Source organism: Talpa europaea (genome assembly GCF_964194135.1).
Source record: "Talpa europaea genome assembly, chromosome: 9".
Taxonomy (NCBI): Eukaryota; Metazoa; Chordata; class Mammalia; order Eulipotyphla; family Talpidae; genus Talpa; species Talpa europaea.
Genome location: NC_140076.1, coordinates 77,024,710 through 77,042,185, shown reverse-complemented (window position 1 = coordinate 77,042,185; position 17,476 = coordinate 77,024,710). Strand labels below are relative to the sequence as shown.

General features: G+C 42.9%; 1 protein-coding gene across 1 annotated transcript; it reads right to left on the bottom strand.

Moving 5' to 3' along the window:
• Positions 1-5,425: 5,425 nt before the first annotated feature.
• RIT1 (Ras like without CAAX 1) lies at positions 5,426-15,020 on the bottom strand (the record flags this gene model as incomplete). Its single annotated transcript, XM_084244327.1, has 5 exons — positions 14,912-15,020; positions 14,694-14,750; positions 7,665-7,738; positions 7,246-7,437; positions 5,426-5,656 (listed from the first exon to the last, which is right to left on the bottom strand). The coding sequence occupies exons 1-5, from the start codon at positions 15,015-15,017 to the stop codon at positions 5,426-5,428; spliced, it is 660 nt and encodes a 219-aa protein (XP_084100453.1). The 5' UTR covers positions 15,018-15,020.
• Positions 15,021-17,476: the final 2,456 nt, after the last annotated feature.

Sequence of the window (17,476 nt, the reverse complement as noted above, 5' to 3'; positions counted from 1 at the left end):
AAGCTAAAATCTCTTCTGGTTCCTCCAGCTCATATTAGGTTCCCTGTGCCAAACAGGTGGCAAGCCAACTCAACTCATCAAAGGAGAGTGTGCTTTCTGCAGACAAGCTCCAGCTTTCTTCATATATTTGGGGGCAGTCTAGCCAGAGGTGAAGAGCACACTGTTGAAACACAAGTAACCAATAAACCAAGGAAGAATTAGCATCAGACTCATCTCCCCGCTTTCTTTTTTTCCATTATTTTAAAAAATATTTTTATTTATTTATGCATACAAGAACTGGGGTGTAGGCCAGAGGTGTGGTGGGGGTGGTGGTGGTGAGAGGATTCACCAGAGCCAGAGTGGGGAGCAGAATAGGCAGATTTACTGAAATAAACTGCTGAGGGGAGCAGCAGGTTGAGATAGGAGTTCTGCAGCGTCATATGTGGGTAAACTCCCTGGCCAGGAATCAAACTCAGGCAACATTGGTGATAGCGTGATAGCGCTGAGACTTAACCCCTAAGCCACCAAGGAGGCCAAAATAGTTATTTTCTTAACTTATTTATTTTAATTTATGCTATACCTAATCATTTCACAGCAATTTTTAGTGAGGCAAAAAGGAGAAAGACAAAATTAATTTGTGCAGTGAGAGCATTTGGAGATATTTTAAGGACAGGGTGAATAATCTGTTTAGTCAGAGAACCAGGATTTCAAACTACTTCCCTGTATGGTTATATAAATCACGTAAGTTTCAGTTCCAGCAAAGATGATGAAATACAGGAAGAACAATTTGAATATAAATTTTAATTTGAAGCTGAGCAAATCCAAGATTACGATAAATCCAACAGTTTCAGTATTGAGCCATCTTTTAAAGTCAAGCACTTGTCAAAGTTCGTAAGGACACCTGGCCCCATCATGTGATGGGTTAACACTCCGGACTTTGGATAAGGCCTACTAAAAAATAAGGACTTCAAATTTCTGTCTTATCCTTCTCAAAGACTGAGTTTGGAAAAGAGGCAACACTACCAACATTTATTGGACCTTAATGAATTAGAAAGTAATAATAGGAGTAAAGAGAAATTTCAGTAGTATCTCTTTGATCTTATCTCTCAATTAACTTTTTTTTTTTAAGATTTATTTATTTATACAAACACTAGGTACAGTCAGAAGTGCAGGAGAGTGAGAGAATTCACCAGAGTCAGAGTGGAGAGCAGAGCAGGAAGACTGACGAAGTACACTGCTGAGGGGAGCAGCGGGCGGCAGGAAAAGTCTGCGCGCCATGTGGGACCCTCGCTGGCGGCCTGGGGATCAAACCAGCACTGCAGAGGCTGTGGGCAGCTTCACAACTCAGCGCTCAACTGCTGTGCCACCGGGGAGGGGAGGCCCTTTTTTTTTTTTTTTTAAAGATTTTACTTATTTATTTTTGCTTAGAAAAAGTGGGTGTAGACGAGGCAGGGGTGAGAGGATTCACCACAGAGTGGGGAGCAGAACAGGTGGATCTACTGAAATACACTGCTGAGGGGAACAGTGGGTGAGACAGATGAGGTCTGCTGAACCATTTGGGTAGCTCCCTGGCTGGGGATCGAACTGGTGCTGCAGTGGCTGTTGATTGCTTCAGTGCTGAGACTTAACCCCTTGTGCCACCAGTAGATCTGCCTGTTCTGTCCCACCCTCCCGCACCCCACCCCCACCTCCCAGCCTGTCTCTGGTGAATCCTCACCCCCTGCACCTCTGGCCTGTCCCCCAGTTTTTTTTTTTTTAGATTTATTTATTTATTTATTTATTTATTTATACAAGCACTGGGTACAGTGAGAAGCACGGAAGGGTGAGAGAATTCACCAGAGCCAGAGCGGGGAGCAGAACAGGCAGAAGGACCGAAGTACACTGCTGAGGGGAGCAGCGGGCGGCAGGAGAGGTCTGCGCGCCATGTGGGACCCTCCTCCGGTGGCCGCAGAGCAGGCAGAAGGACCGAAGTACACTGCTGAGGGGAGCAGCGGGCGGCAGGAGAGGTCTGCGCACCATGTGGGACCCTCCTCCCGTGGCCGGGGAGCAGCCGGGGATCGAACCGGCGCTGAAGAGGCTGCGGGCAGCTTCGCAACCCAGCGCTCAACCGCTGTGCCACCAGGGAGGCCCCCCAGTTCTTATATGCATAAACAAATCTTTTTTTTTTAAAGATTTATTTTTATTTATGCAAGCACTAGGTAAAGTCAGAAGCGCAGGAGGGTGAGAGAATTCACCAGAGCCAGAAGGCAGAGCAGAGCAGGCTGACTGACGAAATTCACTGCTGAGGGGAGCAACGGGCAGCAGGAGAGGGTCTGCGCGACAGGGAGGCCCCAATAAATAAATCTTTAAAAAAGAAAAAACACTCCTCTAACGTTCAAACTAAGTCCTCCCTACCAACATTGATGTAGTGGAGATAAAAGTAGCCAACTTCACATAAAAAAAAAAATAACTCCTTTTTCTCACATTTAATATAGTCACTTGAAACAACTTTAATTAATCCTTCATCAGATAACAAATGTGCTATAACTTTCAATGTTTTTCCTGTTTCTCCACTAAGGAGGTAATCTCACTGAAGGGGCATTCCATGGCATGGTCCATAGCACCTGACCCAGGTGTTGTTATATCAAATTCGAGTTACTGATATTTTCTAGAAGATAGAATCTCATTGTATTAAATTTTTTTGTCTTTTTTAAAAGATTTATTTATGCATACAAGAACTGGGGTATAGGCCAGCGGTGCTGGGGGTGAAAGGATTCCCCAGAGACAGAGTTGGGAGCAGAACAGGAGGATCTACTGAAATACACTGCTGAGGGGAGCAGCAGGTAAGACAGGAGAGGTCTGCTGTGCCATGTGGGTTAGCTCCCAGGCCAGCAGGGATCAAACTTGTGCTGCAGTGGCTGGTGATAGCTTCATAGCACTGTCTTTAACCCCTGTGACATCAGGGAAGCCCCTTAAATTTTTCTTAAAATCGCCCTTTTGCAATGACTCTACTTTTCTATCCAGTCAAGCCCAGCAATTTAAAAAGCTTCCTATTGTGTCATACAAGCTATTTGTAGGTGTGAAAAACTTTCCTTACCCCAAACATCACAGTAGCCCACTTCTTGCTAATATCCCATGACATTAAATTCTTTTTGAACTCTTATTAAATGGCTGAGACACTATCTTCTGCATTTTGTAATGGACCAATGTGGTAATGACATAAACAGTTCCAGTGTTAATCAGCTTGTCTCTGAACTTTTTTCTCTCCAAGATTCTAGGCAGTAATTGGTTTTAATACCCTCCAACTGAATGAAATTGATTATTTGGAGTTTATAAAATAAGGATCACTAAGAACAGAACTATGATTTACACATATCATATCCTTTACACTATTCAGCAACATGAATTCTCAACACAACTGATGGGTTGTAATTAACCCACTTGAAATATGTCTTAAAAATACTGATTTATTTTTAATACACAAAAATAAATTCCTTTCAGTCTTATAGATGTTACTTCCTGGCATTGTTGTTTTGACGATCCTTTAAGAACTATATAGCTGTCAACTTCTTGCTTAATGCTGTCCTCTACATCATTAGTAATGAGAAACTAAGGCATAAACTCAAAAAATCTCTAAGCTACTTTAAATGTGGTAAAAGACTGTTAAAATAGAATTGCACTATACCTCTTCCACTCTCATGTTTCTCCAAAATGCTATGTTTTCTCTTAAGACTTTTGTCCTGCATAGATTGAAATTCTGGGTTTTTTAATTTTAGACACTTGGAGTACCACAAAACATGATTTATTTAGTAGCAAAAACATTTTCAACAATTCCAAAAGGGACCATTACTCAACTAAAACAGTTACAACGATCACTTTTCTTTAAACCTAGAACATAGACCACTGATTATAAGGAAAAACATCACAGCCTTGCCCTTCTACCTGTAAAAAGAATGAAAAACAAGTGAGCTGCATGCTTTTAAGAGGTGATACACAGTCATGTTAAGGGTTTAAAGTAAACAATGCTTCAGTGACATTAACTATTCAATATACGCTACATTATTCTAGCCCTTTTGTACTTAATCTCCATGCTTTAAGTTCAGAGAGCAAAATAATCCTGATTCCAAAACAGAACTCACCACCAATTTTTAAAGCTGTTTCTTTCCAAGAGGATAGTTTCTCAATTATGCATAGGTATCAAAGTGGTATTCTCTTAGGCTGTTTTGTCAAGGCTAAGCTTTTCTCTCTGAAGTGACTTAACAAGGTCCCTGATTAAAACAAAAAACCTTCAATGAGAAACTTAACTCATGGGAATTTTAAAGCTTCAAGAGTGGCTCATTAAACAGAAATACCACAGGCTTTTTTAGAGCACCGAGTCTAGTGATTGTCGATGCCAAGGAGGCACATATATATTTCACTCAAACTCCTATTTCTGTATGGAAAATGCAGTCAATCTCATAAAGGGCCTAAGAAACCTTTTGCCAGGTCTTTCTATTCTAAATAACACAGGGAAGTCAAGAGAAAGCACTAGGAGGCCATGAAAGTAAATGCATGGGTGTGTGCATTTCCGGGGGTGGGTGGGGGTGGGTGGGGGTGGGTGGGGGTGGGTGGGGGGGGTGGGGAGAAATAAACCTGTCAAAGGTATAGCTGCTGTGACCAAGGATTTAGATTTAAACAAGAGTTTAGTCAAATAATGTTTCCCAAAATGTTTACCTTTGAAGGTAAATAAAGGTGAAACCCTGAAATTAAAAGTAAAATTACCTCCAGGAGAAAACTGCAATATATACTATGCTTGTTTGTTCTTAGAAATGCCAGTGCATTTGGATCAAATGTGCACGTCTCAGAAAAACCAGGTTCAGACTAAGAACACTGTTCTATTTTTTTCTAGCAAGTTCCTTCAAACATATGGCCTGATTTCCCAAATTTTTTCACTCCATAATCTGCAATGTTGGCTAGCTATATGCTGAAGTTTTAGCACTGATCTCCTCAACAGTGATCTGCCTATATGATTTTTGTCTGTCTCCAAGAAGCACGAAGTGAAAAGACTGAGGTCCCCTCTAAGACTGTCACAGGAAACTACAGATGAAAGGTAATGTGGAGTCGAGCATGACAAAAAATTCTTCTAGTGAACTTAAAAAACATAATAGTACACGTATTCGCCTGGGTATAAACAATGTACATTGATTAACATCAGCAACAGAACCCAAAACATTGGTAGATCATATCCTAATGTGACAATTTGAAAGCAGACAGTGCTCCATGGGATTAATAAATCAAAATTAGCTGAGACAACATTTTAAATACCACATCATTGAAAACTGAAAACTCCTAGTAGGCATGTCCCCTTTATCAGTTACTTTTTACAGTAACGGTCATAACAGGAGAAAGAACAAGCACCATGCTCACTAATGCAGGTTACTGGACTGCTCTGACTAAGCACTGCAGTTCAGATAAACACTTCAAATCTTCAAGTTACTGAATCTTTCTTCTTCCGGAATGGTGATTTCAGCCTCTTCCATACACTGTTTTTAGGTTTAGATTTTTTCTCCATGGCGAGGACTGCCTCCTTTTCTTTCCTACGTATCTCCCGCACAAGGGCATGGAATACATCATCAATGTAGTAGCGGTATGCAGCAGATGTCTCAAAAAAGGGGCAGCTGAATTCCCGGGCCAAAGCCAGTCCTTCTTCCTTGGTGACCTTTAAAAAAAGTAGACATCAAAAAATTTAGTGGTGGGCCTCCCCGGTGGCGCAGCAGTTGAGCGCTGGGTTGTGAAGCTGCCCACAGCCTCTGCAGTGCCGATTAGATCCCCGGCCACTGGGTGAGGGTCCCACATGGCGCGCAGACCTCTCCTGCCACCCGCTGCTCCCCGCAGCAGTGTACTTTGTCAGTCTGCCTGCTCTGCTCTGCCTTCTGGCTCTGGTGAATTCTCTCACCCTCCCGCGCTTCTGACTGTACCCAGTGCTTGTATAAATAAATAAAAAATAAAAAATAAAAAAATTTAGTGGTAATAGTGGAAAATAATCACAACTGTTCCCAAAAAGCAAAGGTGCTACTTTAATAGGAAAAGAGTTAAACTCTGGAGATGTTTGAACAGAGAGCAGTGATTTTTATAATGTTAGAGGAGGCTGTACTATGAGACTTCCAAGGTTTCCTCAGCTTTCAAATTCTATTCTATTTCTAGTATATTTTGAAGATAACTTTTTGAAACAAGGAACAGTTATAGATATCAACTAATGTCGTCTTCATACTTTTCACTTTAAGGACACAAAACATAAGGCAAAGACATGTATATACTTAAACTATGCTATGAAAAGCTGTAAGGAACCAAAATCAATAATCCAATTATGGAGATACACCATATTTTTTCCTATTTTTAAACACTTAAGACACTTTAGATATAAACATTTATTTTTATTTATTTATGCATGTAAGAACTAGTACAGACCAGAGGTGCTGGGGGTTGAGAGGATTCACCAAAGTGGGGAACAGAACAGGCAGACTGACTGAAATACACTGCTGAGGGGAGCAACAGGTAAGTCAGGAGAGGCTGCTGCACCATGTGGGTAGCTCCCTGGCTGGCCGGGGATCAAACTCATTCTGCAGTGGTTGCGGCTAGCTTCATAGGCTGCATCTGTTTAACACCTTGCGCCACCAGAGAGGACCTCAACATGAACATTTTATATGTAAATCCCAGAATAGACTGTTTGAACAGGGATTAAGTACTATGATGGGCATCCCTGGTGGCCTGGGGGTTGAGTCTTGGCGCTATCACCTCTACAGCCTGAGTTCGATCTTGGCCAGGGAGCTAACTCACACATGGCGCAGCAGACCTCTCCTGGCTCGCTCATTGCTCCCCTCAGTAGAGTATTTCAGGAAATCCACCTGTTCTGCTCCCTACTGTCTCTAGTGAATCCTCTCACCCACTTGCAGCTTGGCCTACATCCCAGTTCTTCCATACAAAAATAAAATAAAAACATAAAAAAAAAGTATATCATGAAGTCAAAGCTAAGTTTGCTTCTGAGGTTTTAGAAACTAAACATTCCATGATCCTTCACTTAATGTATATTTAATTTGTCATCTGATTATTATATGGTGGATTTTATCCTATTAACTAATTCTTCCAGATTTTATACAATATAATAGCCAAGTAGTAGATATGGAGAAATTTTCAAGGTTAAGGAGAATCTAATTTTTGAATTTTTATTTTCAGGCAAAGAAATGTATAAACAAACCAAAAATGACTGCTCACACAAGTTATAGATAGCATTTTCAATGCTATGCTCACCTGTCTTAGCTGATTTAGGTCAGACTTATTTCCCACAAGAACCACAGGTGTGTCATCAGTACGTCTAACTCGATATATAAGTTGCTTAAACTCCCGAACTTCATGGAAACTTCGACGATCAGTGATAGAATAACAGATGATAAACCCTTCTCCTGCTCTCATATACTGATCCCGCATTGCCGTAAACTCTGCCTAGAGGGAAACAAGGGTTGTTAATGTATTGATGCAATCTACAATTACATACCTATTGGCTATTTGTTTTATATTAAAGAAAAGATAGGTTGATTACCTGCTATCCTGAGTCAGAGTGCATGAAAAATTAAAAGAGATGAACTAGTGATCTTCCCTGCATACGCCATCCCCTCCCCTTTGTACTAGAATGAAAAGACCTTTCCTCATAGCATTGTGGGATTTAATACCTGTCCAGCTGTATCCAAAATGTCCAGATTGGCAGGCTCATCATCAATACGAATCCGGATTTTATAAGCATCTTCTACAGGAGGGAAGAAAGGTGCACTATATATAAACTTACTAATGCAAAAACATTCAACCTTTTTTTTTTTTAAAGATTATTTATTTATACAAGCACTGGGTACAGTCAGAAGCGGGGGAGGGTGAGAGAATTCACCAGAGCCAGAGCGGGGAACAGGACAGGCAGACTGACACTGCTGAGGGGAGCAGCGGGTGGCAGGAGAGGTCTGCGCACCATGTGGGACCCTCCTCCGGTGGCCGGGGAGCAGCCGGGAATCAGAACCAGCGCTGCAGAGGCTGCGGGCAGCTTCGCAACCCAGCGCTCAACCGCTGCGCCACCGGAGAGTCCCCCAACCTTATTTTAAAATTCATTTTATGAATAAGTACATTAGACCTAAGTTCTTTAAGTGCCCATTATTATTCAGAAAACATGCAAAAATTCATTGAGATATGTAAATTGGGTCTTTAAAGATTTTTTCCCCACACATAAGTAATGACGTAAGTTTATTCATAGTTTAAGTTTTAAAGACTTCATCTACAATTCTGAGATTAAAAAGTTTTTTTTGTTTTTTCTAAAGTACTATTTTTTTTTTAAAGATTTATTTATTTATTTATTTACACAGGCACTGGGTACAGTCAGAAGCATGGGAGGGTGAGAGAATTCACCAGAGCCGGAGCGGAGAGCAGACAAAAGGACTGAAGTACACTGCTGAGGGGAGAAGCGGGCGGCAGGAGAGGTCTGTGCGCCATGTGGGACCCTCCTCCGGTGGCCAGGGAGCAGCCAGGGGTTGAACCAGCGCTGCAGAGGCTGCGGGCAGCTTCACAACCCAGTGCTCAACCGCTATGCCACCAGGGAGGCCCAAAAAAAAGTTTTTTTAAAAAAAATATTAGTCCAGAAAAGTAGCTTTACCTCTTATTAAATAATTGTTAGTAAGTTATACCAAGTTATACTATGTAGTTTATATATATTTATTTAATAGTCACAATAACCCAACGAGGTATTATCTCTATCTCACACATTTAAAAAAAAATATTAAATGCTAAAATGTGGGCCTCCCTGGTGGAGCAGGCAGTTGAGCACCGTACTGTGAAGTTGTCCGCAGCCTCTGCAGCGCGGGTTCGATCCTGGACAGCCGGTGAGAATCCCACATGGCAAAGCAAAGCTCTCCTGTCTCACCCGCTGCTCCCTCAGCAGTGTATTTCATCAGTCTGCCTGTTCTGTTTCCCACTCTGTCTCTGATGAATAGAATACTTTCACCCTCCCGCGTCTCTGACTGTGCCCCAGTTCTTGTATAAATAATGTGCCCCAGTTCTTGTATAAATAAATAAATTTAAAAAAATAAAAAAAGATTTATTTATTTATACAAGAACCGGGGCACAGTCAGAGACGCGGGAGGGTGAAAGTATTCTATTCATCAGAGACAGAGTGGGGAATAGAACAGGCAGACGGACCAAAGACACTGCTGAGGGGAGCAGCAGGTAGGGCAGGAGAGGTCTGCCGCGCCATGTGGGTTTCTCCCTGGCCAGCTGGGAACAGAACCCGCACTGCAGAGGCTGTGGACAGGTTCAAAGGCACTCAACCTGTTGCGCCACCAGGGAGGCCCAATAAATCTTTTTTTTAAAAAAAAAAAAAAGCTAAAATGTGTTCCCCATATCACATAGTTAATGAACTAATCAGGGATAAAACCAAAGATTGCTGGGCCAAAAGCCTTACATACTTTACCATATGTTATATAGAGCCTCCTCATTTTATGGGGGGGGGGGGAGTGGTTCAATTTTTTCTATTTTCTAAATAATCCATATTGTCATAACTTCTCCTTTATGAAAGCAAATTTCTCTATACATATTATTATAGTAACCTTGCAGAATACAGGAAAGCTAAAAAGAAAGAGGAAAAAACCCACTCATTACCATCATTCAAACAAGTGTTGCTTACATCCTGATATATTTCCTTTTAACATTTTTTCTTGAAAACCTGCTTCTGCCTCTTTCTCAAGAGTCCACTAAATTAATTTTTCTCAAACTACAACTGATGAACCACTAGAATTAGTGAATTGTAAAGAACTTAGTGGGCTGAAAACAGCATTAAAACAATTAAGCAGAAACTTAAAGAGAAAACACCAGAGCACAACCACAGGTACTAAGTATGGTTTCATGCATTTCAATTATATAAAGATAAATACATGTATACACATATACACTCATATTTATATGTTTACTGATTACAATATAAAGTTTTTTTCCTTAGAGTTAGCAATCAAAGTTTGAGACAGAATGCATTAAATTATAAATTCAGTGAGAGCAGATACTGTATCATTTTGCACCCAGTGGGCCTATCACAGTGCTTGGCACTTAATAGGAACTCAAGAGACATAAATATCTGCTGTTTAATCAAATAATACTGTTGGGAAAGAAGCTGACTAACTGGGGAAAAGTTGATTACAAAACCTCTTTCAGGGCAGAAGTTTATGGGCTTTACTTTATTTATTTTTTTTATTAATTTTTTTTCTTTTATAGAGGCATGTTTTATTTGTTTGTTTGTTTATACATGCACTGGGTACAGTCAGAAGCGCGGGAGGGTGAGAGAATTCACCAGAGCCAGAGCGGGGAGCAGAGCAGGCAGAGGGACCGAAGTACACTGCTGAGGGGAGCAGCGGGCGGCAGGAGAGGTCTGCGCGCCATGTGGGACCCTCCTCTGGTGGCCGGGGAGCAGCCGGGGATCGAACCAGCGCTGCAGAGGCTGCGGGCAGCTTCGCAACCCAGCGCTCAACCGCTGCGCCACCGGGGAGGCCCATATGGGCTTTACTTTAAAGAAAGGAAAACAAGGCCTCATTGGCGGCACATGGATTAAAGATGCAGCTCTATCACCAGCTACTGTGGCATGAATTTGATCCCTAGTCCTCCAGGGAGCAACCCACGTGGCGCAGCAGACCTCTCCTGTCTTGCCCGCTACTCCTCTCAGCAATGTATTTCAGCCAGTCTACCTGTTCTGTTCCCCACTCTCTCTGGTGAATCCTTTCACTGCTCCCCAACCTCTGTCTACACCCCAGTTCTTTATGCATAAAGAAACAAATCTTTAAAAAAAAAAAAAAAGATATTTCAGGAGCGCTAAATTACCTGAGCACTAAATGATATTTAAAAAAGATCTATTTTTATTTACTTTTGCATACAAGAACTGGGTTATAGGCCAGAGGTGGGGTGTGTGTGAAAGGATTCACCAGAGACAGAGTGGGGAGCAGAGAAGGCTAATCTACTGAAACATACTGCTGAGGGGAACAGCAGGTAAGACAGGTCTGCAATGCCATGTGGGTTAGCTACCTGGCAGGGATCGAACTGTTACAGAGCAACCCTGATATAAAACGGGTTGCCTGACTGTGGGCCTCACCCACACGCTTAAAGGGGACTTATTAATGCTAAACTGCAGTGCCGCAGACCAGCACAGCAGTAGACGATGAGGCCACCTCAGGGTTGAGAGAAGCGTGCAGGGTGGTCAGGGAGTCGGCGAAAGAAATGACACACAGACACACTTCAAGAGTGAAAATCTGAGTGTAATTTTCTTTAAGTTTGTGACTAGTATATATATGTTTTCTAAAAGCACAGGAATGAATATCAAAGAAATTAGCTTGCTCACTGGCTCAGTCTATCACTATCAGGGAGGTGATCTACATAACAAGCAATGACCATTATAGAAAAAAGGAGGAAGTTTAGAAAGACAGATAAGGGATTAAAGTTTGTAGTTCTAGGAAGACGGGATAAGATTTTTAGCATTCTTGTAGTGGTTCTTGGTGGTCGTTGTCTTTTGATAAGCTTCTGCCTTTTCAGGGAACTTCCGCTGCACTTTCTCTGCTTCAGGCTGCCCCCCCCCCCCCCCCCCCCCGCGCTGGTTGCCCAGCCGGATCTAGGGACCGTGGTGAAAGCCATTCCTAAAGATTACTGCGGTGGGAGGTGCAGCAGGTATGTAGGGTTTTGCTGTTCTTCCCCTGCGCGCTGGTTGCCCAGCCGGACCTAGGGCCGGTTAGCCCTAAAGGTCACTGCAGGGGAAGGTGCAGCACTGCAGACACACACAAAAGGTTGATAAAAGGTTTATTTACAAGGGAAATGAATAACTCAGGGAGAAAAAGGGGGACATAAGTTCATAAATACGTCCTACTACCCGTTCCACTGACCTGGAATCCCAATGACCCGCCAAGCTGGCAATAAACCCAGTACATCATGTGGCAGAGAAAGAGAACCCCGGCCACATGGCCAGTTAAAGATTCAAACAGAGAACATAGTTGCTTAACTCCACCCTCAGGTCCTCGCAACCTTCCCTTTGGTGATCATAGGATTTGTAGCTCCCAGTGTCTTGATGGAGTGGGGGTGGAGTCCACAAAGCCTGTATGGAGTTTGGTCAGGACATCCTTTCCCCTAACAGAACTCATGCCACAGTGGCTGGTGATAGCTTGTCAGTGCTGAGACTTAAATCCCTGTGCCACCAGGGAGGCCTCCTAAATTGACTTTATTCCTAGAATTCCCATCATAGTTTGAATCCCAGAAAAATGTTCTAAATTTGATATAGGAGAAAAAACAAGATTGTTTTGATTTTTCTTCAATCCACAGAAATCCCTACTGTATAAAAACGACCAGTCCATGGCGCAAGGGGTTGAGCACAGCATGTGAGGTTGTCTGTAGCCTCTGCTGCACAAGTTTAATCCCCAGCTGGCCAGGGAGCTACCCACATAGCGCAGCAGACCTCTCCTGCTCGCCTGCTGCTCCCCTCAGCAGTGTATTTCAGTCAATCCGCCTGGTCTGTTCCCCACTCTGTCTCTGGTGAATCCTCTCACCGCCCCCCACACCCCACTGCTGGCCTGTGCCCCGGTTCTTGTATGCATAAACAAATATTAAAAAGAAGTAAATAAAAATGACCAGTACAAACCTGGGTTAACACAGAATACTCACTGGCTTTGTGGAAAACAGAGCAGCAGACCCTCACTCAATGGAAATTCTCCTAGACCCAGGGTCAAATCCTAAAAATTCCAGTAGAATGGTAGCACTTCTTTGCTCTCTTCCATTCTTTTATACTGGAAGATAACCCTGTATTTTATTTTTTTTTTTAGCTTAATAGGTAGCATTTAATAGGTAAGAAACTAGGAGAGCTCAACGGTCATAGATTTTCTTTTTGGGGTGTCATAAGGCCAAAATTAAGGCATTGATCAGGCTGGTCTCTTTTCTGGAGGCTCTGGGAAATCATTACCTTTCAAACTCCTTTAGGTTGTTGGCTGAATTTCTTTTCTTGTGGTTGTAAGACTGAGATTCCTGCTTCTATACTGACTTTTTTTTTCCTGGGGTTTTTGTTTTTCTTTTTTTTAAGATTTTATTTATTTTATTTATACAAGCACTGGGTACAGTCAGAAGCGCAGGAGGGTGAGAGAATTCACCAGAGCCAGAGCGGGGAGCAGAGCAGGCAGAAGGACTGAAGTACGCTGCTGAGGGGAGCAGCGGGCGGCAGGAGAGGTCTGTGCGCCATGTGGGACCCTCCTCTGGTGGCCGGGGAGCAGCCAGGGATCGACCAGCGCTGCAGAGGCTGCAGGCAGCTTCTAAACCCAGCGCTCAACCACTGCGCCACCGGGGAGGCCCTCTATACTGACTTTTATCTGGGAGCCACTCTTAGCTGCTAGAGGCTACTTAGATCCCTTGCAGGAGGCCTGCTCCATTTTCAAAATAGCCATGGCATATACACTCCAGGAAGATAATCCTTTAGACTCAAACCTGTTTGCTTATTGATGAAGGCTAAGAGTAGAAAATTTGGGAAGGAAGCATCACAAGACCAAAACTGGCTCACAAAAGGCCAGAAGCTGGAGGTGGGGGTGGAAATGATTAACATAGTCAAACAAACTATAGAAAAGTAAAGTATTTGGAAGCGCAGACCTGAGGCAGGGCTAAGGAGATTGAGGGCCATTGTAAAAGAATCTACCTAAGTCAAACTAAATATAGAAAAAAATCCTCAGGAGTCAACCCTGGAAATAATTAACTTAACAGCAGTTAACAATTCCACAAAGGGACGAGCCCCTCCCAAAGTGAAGACTATCTGTAAATCTCTGCTGACAAGATTCAGCAGTTCTCCTGTGTGCGACTCTGCAGGTGTTTCTCTTCACCAACCTTCTCCCTTGCAAAGCAGCAGAGCCTCTCCTCCCAAGGCTGCCCGCCTGTAACCAGCTAACAAACCTGTCCCTTGCAGAAGCAGCTCTCTCTGCCCTCTTGTGTCAGTGTAAGCATCCTTTACTTCCCTTCCTTTTTTATAATAAACCTGCCCTTTTGATATAACTAAACATCTCTGCCTTGTGGGGAAACTCGCTGCTTGCCACTAAAAGGGGAGTTCTGATTGATCTTTTCTGAACCGAACACCTCTCCAAACCAATATCACTTATGGTTCAGAAATGACAGCAATGATCTTAAGTCTTTACAGAGAATTGATAAAATATGGCCAAAAATGCTTTTTACTCCAATAGTGATCTGCCAACAATAAAGCGCTAAAGATTGTAAAGGACATAAGACATTAATATATAGTAAACTTAGGTACAAAGAAGTAAATGAGAGTTTGGTATGGAAGAAATCTAGGCTCTGCATGTCTGGGTTAAGAGAGTTCAGCAGGCTGGCTCTACTTGTTTTTCTGCTTCCTTTTGTGGAAGTTCAAACCAGCTGACTCATACTTACAGAGTCAGTCTCAAGTCAGATCCTTAGAGAAGTGACAGCAAGAGACTTAAGTGGTCTTTAAACTTTTCCTTTAATGTGGCAATATGTCAATCATAAAAATATGACAATCAAGTGTCCTATTAGTGTTCAATAAAAACCTAAAGGTGGCTTATGTACACATCAAGTTGTCAGAAAAAATATTTGTTTACCATGCTATGATACTCTTAAATTAATTACATGCTAAAAAAAATCCTCAGAACAGAGTTAAACACCATTTTGGAAACCTAAGTGATAACCTGACTTACCAATAGTGGGGTCATGATCTTCTGGAAATCGGTGACTGATGAACTGCATGGTCATGGCTTCAAAACAAGAAATGAAAGGTAAAATTCACACAGAAGTAACCCACAGAAAGAAAGAAATGCCAACACTGCATAAGAACCCATCTCCCATTTGGTCTGGGTGCAGATCATTTGTCTTAAGTACTTTTCATCCTTCCTTCTTGAAAAATGAAAATACTCACCACTTTTCCCTACACCACCAGCACCCAGCATCACTAATTTGTACTCCCGTGAGAGCCCTGCAGGGCTGCTACAGCAGCTACCAGCCGGTCGAGCGCCAGAATCCATTGTCCTCTTGGAGAATCCTGGGGGCCCCTTAGGAAAAGGGACCTAAAAAGAAAGAAAGATTTAATCCAGGAAGGAGACACCTTGACGAGAGCCCTAGAGGCAATGCCCTACCTTCCCATTCTCTGGCCTATTACGTTCCCTCCTGAAGTCTTTCTGGAGGCCCTAAGAAATCTCCCACACCCTCACCTTCCCTCCAGGACAGTTCAATCCTGTGACACATCACAGACTGTCCGCATTACCACAGTTTCCAAAAAGGAAGAAGACTGTCGTTTCTTTGCAGACTGGGTCACCGGCCAGGGGCGGGCGTCAGCGAGCGCGAACCCCCGAGCACCGAGCCCAGAAACTCCGCCCGGCGGCAGGGGTCCTCCGCAGCCCGCGGCGCCAGCGGTTCCGCCCCCTCCCTGTTCTCCTCCGAGACGGCTTTTTCCCCGCAGCACCCCCGCCCGCCATCACGCAGCACCCCCGCGCCTCACCGGCCGAGCTCCAGCTGCTCTTACCCTCGGACGTGAGGGCCCCGGGCCGGGCCGACCACTCACTCGTCTTCCTTCTGGCGGCGAGGATCGGACGCTGACCTGTGACCCCTCCCGCAGCCGGGGAAGATGGCGCCACCGGCACCCACGTCCCGGCGGGAGGGCGGGGCCACCCCGTGACGCCCGCGGCTGGGCCCACCCCCTCCGGGGAGGGGCCGCTGTCGCGCCAGGTCCTTAAACCCAGTTCGGTGAGTGGCCGCCACTCATTCTACTCCGGTGGAGACCCACACTCACACAGGTTTAAACACTTACACAAGCCAATAAAGGAGATTGTGATCAAGTGCACACATGGGATCTCTAAAGCAACTATTCAGGGGTTTTTGACGCTCGTGCTGAAACCTTATCTGGCCAAATGTAATGAGTAAAGAACACGAACATCCACCAAATCCTCCCCATGTCAGAAATGAGATGAAGTTCACGTGCTACGGCAGAAAGAGCCAGTTTTCCCAAAGAGCTCTTGAAAACAGTATTAGGTCTCAAAGATGTTCAGTTAATCAAAGATCTACATGTATTGTAAACATGTTAATGAAGGATAAGATGGTCAAAAATCACTTTTTGGTTTAAACAATGTACTATCCTCCAGTAGAAAATAAAACTTTTTAGGTGACATTGCATTTCCTTTAAAAATTTTCTTTCACAGTCCCTTTAATCACGTCAATATAAAGGAGGGCTCAAATGTCAAATGTGAAATGGAAAAATCCAGCATAATATTCCTTTATACTTTCACGTGAACTTTTAAAAGTTTACTTAGCAAAGTCATAAAACTCACGGAACTATACAGAAACTTTGAGCTCGCGTGTATTTTTCTGGTGGAATTATAATTTCATTATGGTCTGAGTAAAAGTTTATGAACTTTAGTGTATGGGTGGGTTGTAAAAGAAAGAAGAAACCATAAGCAGAATATTTATACATTTATTTATAGTGAAATTATGGTCTAAATATTTACAACATATAGGAAACCAGAGGATCAATTTGTACAAAGCCAGCCTGCAAAGTATTCAAATGTGCAAAAATGACAGTTCAGTATCTCAAACTACTCCTGGTTCAGCAGACTAGCTCCTTCAATTTCATACATCAATATTTGATACAAAAAAGTTCTTTTGGCAAAACCTGTAATGCCAAGAAAAAGGACAAGTTGCAATTTCAGTCACTAAGTCCACCATCCTATTGCAAGCAGTCAAATCTCTTTTTTTTTTTTTTTTAGCTGCAACCAGTTCTGAGACAGACCACTGTTTCATTTCTGTGATGAGTTTTTGATCAAGTAGTTATCTCTGACCCAGCTGAAAACAAGGAGCTTAGAAGGGCAATAAAAACAGCAATGGCGATCTGAGACAAAAATGTGCCTGAAAGTGCCAGCTTTGAATCATCCCAATAAAAAGACACAATGAGGGTGGAGGGACGGGGGAAGGGACCCTCTCCCTACCCGGATCCAGCCATATCCAACTGTAGTAGTAAAACTGCATTTTCCAAAACAGAATCCAAAAATGAAATAGGAACGAGCTGTTCTTAGATTTTAAGTACTGAAAGGATGTCTTAAAATAAACAATTCCCCCATGAAGAGTAAGGCTTTTTTGTAATCAGTTATTATCAAAATTGACCAAACAGCAGTAAAATAGAAATAAAACCTTCTCTATGTCAGAATAGGGACTATTCATTTGGAAAAGGCTGGGCTAGATCAAATGTATATGGAAATGACCCTGTTGGGATGCTTTGTTGCATAAGCACATTTTACCAACCATTAAAAAGCTTCTGAGACAAATTTGTGATTCTAAATAAATTGTAACAGATGCTATGCCACTGCAGAAATAAGGATGTTTTAAAAAGAATGGAACCCCTTCAATAAAGGGGACACTGCATCTTTAAGGACCTCAGCAAAGGTCTTCTGCAAAGGTCCTCTGCAACCGTCCAAGATGGTTCCCAGTACAGGCC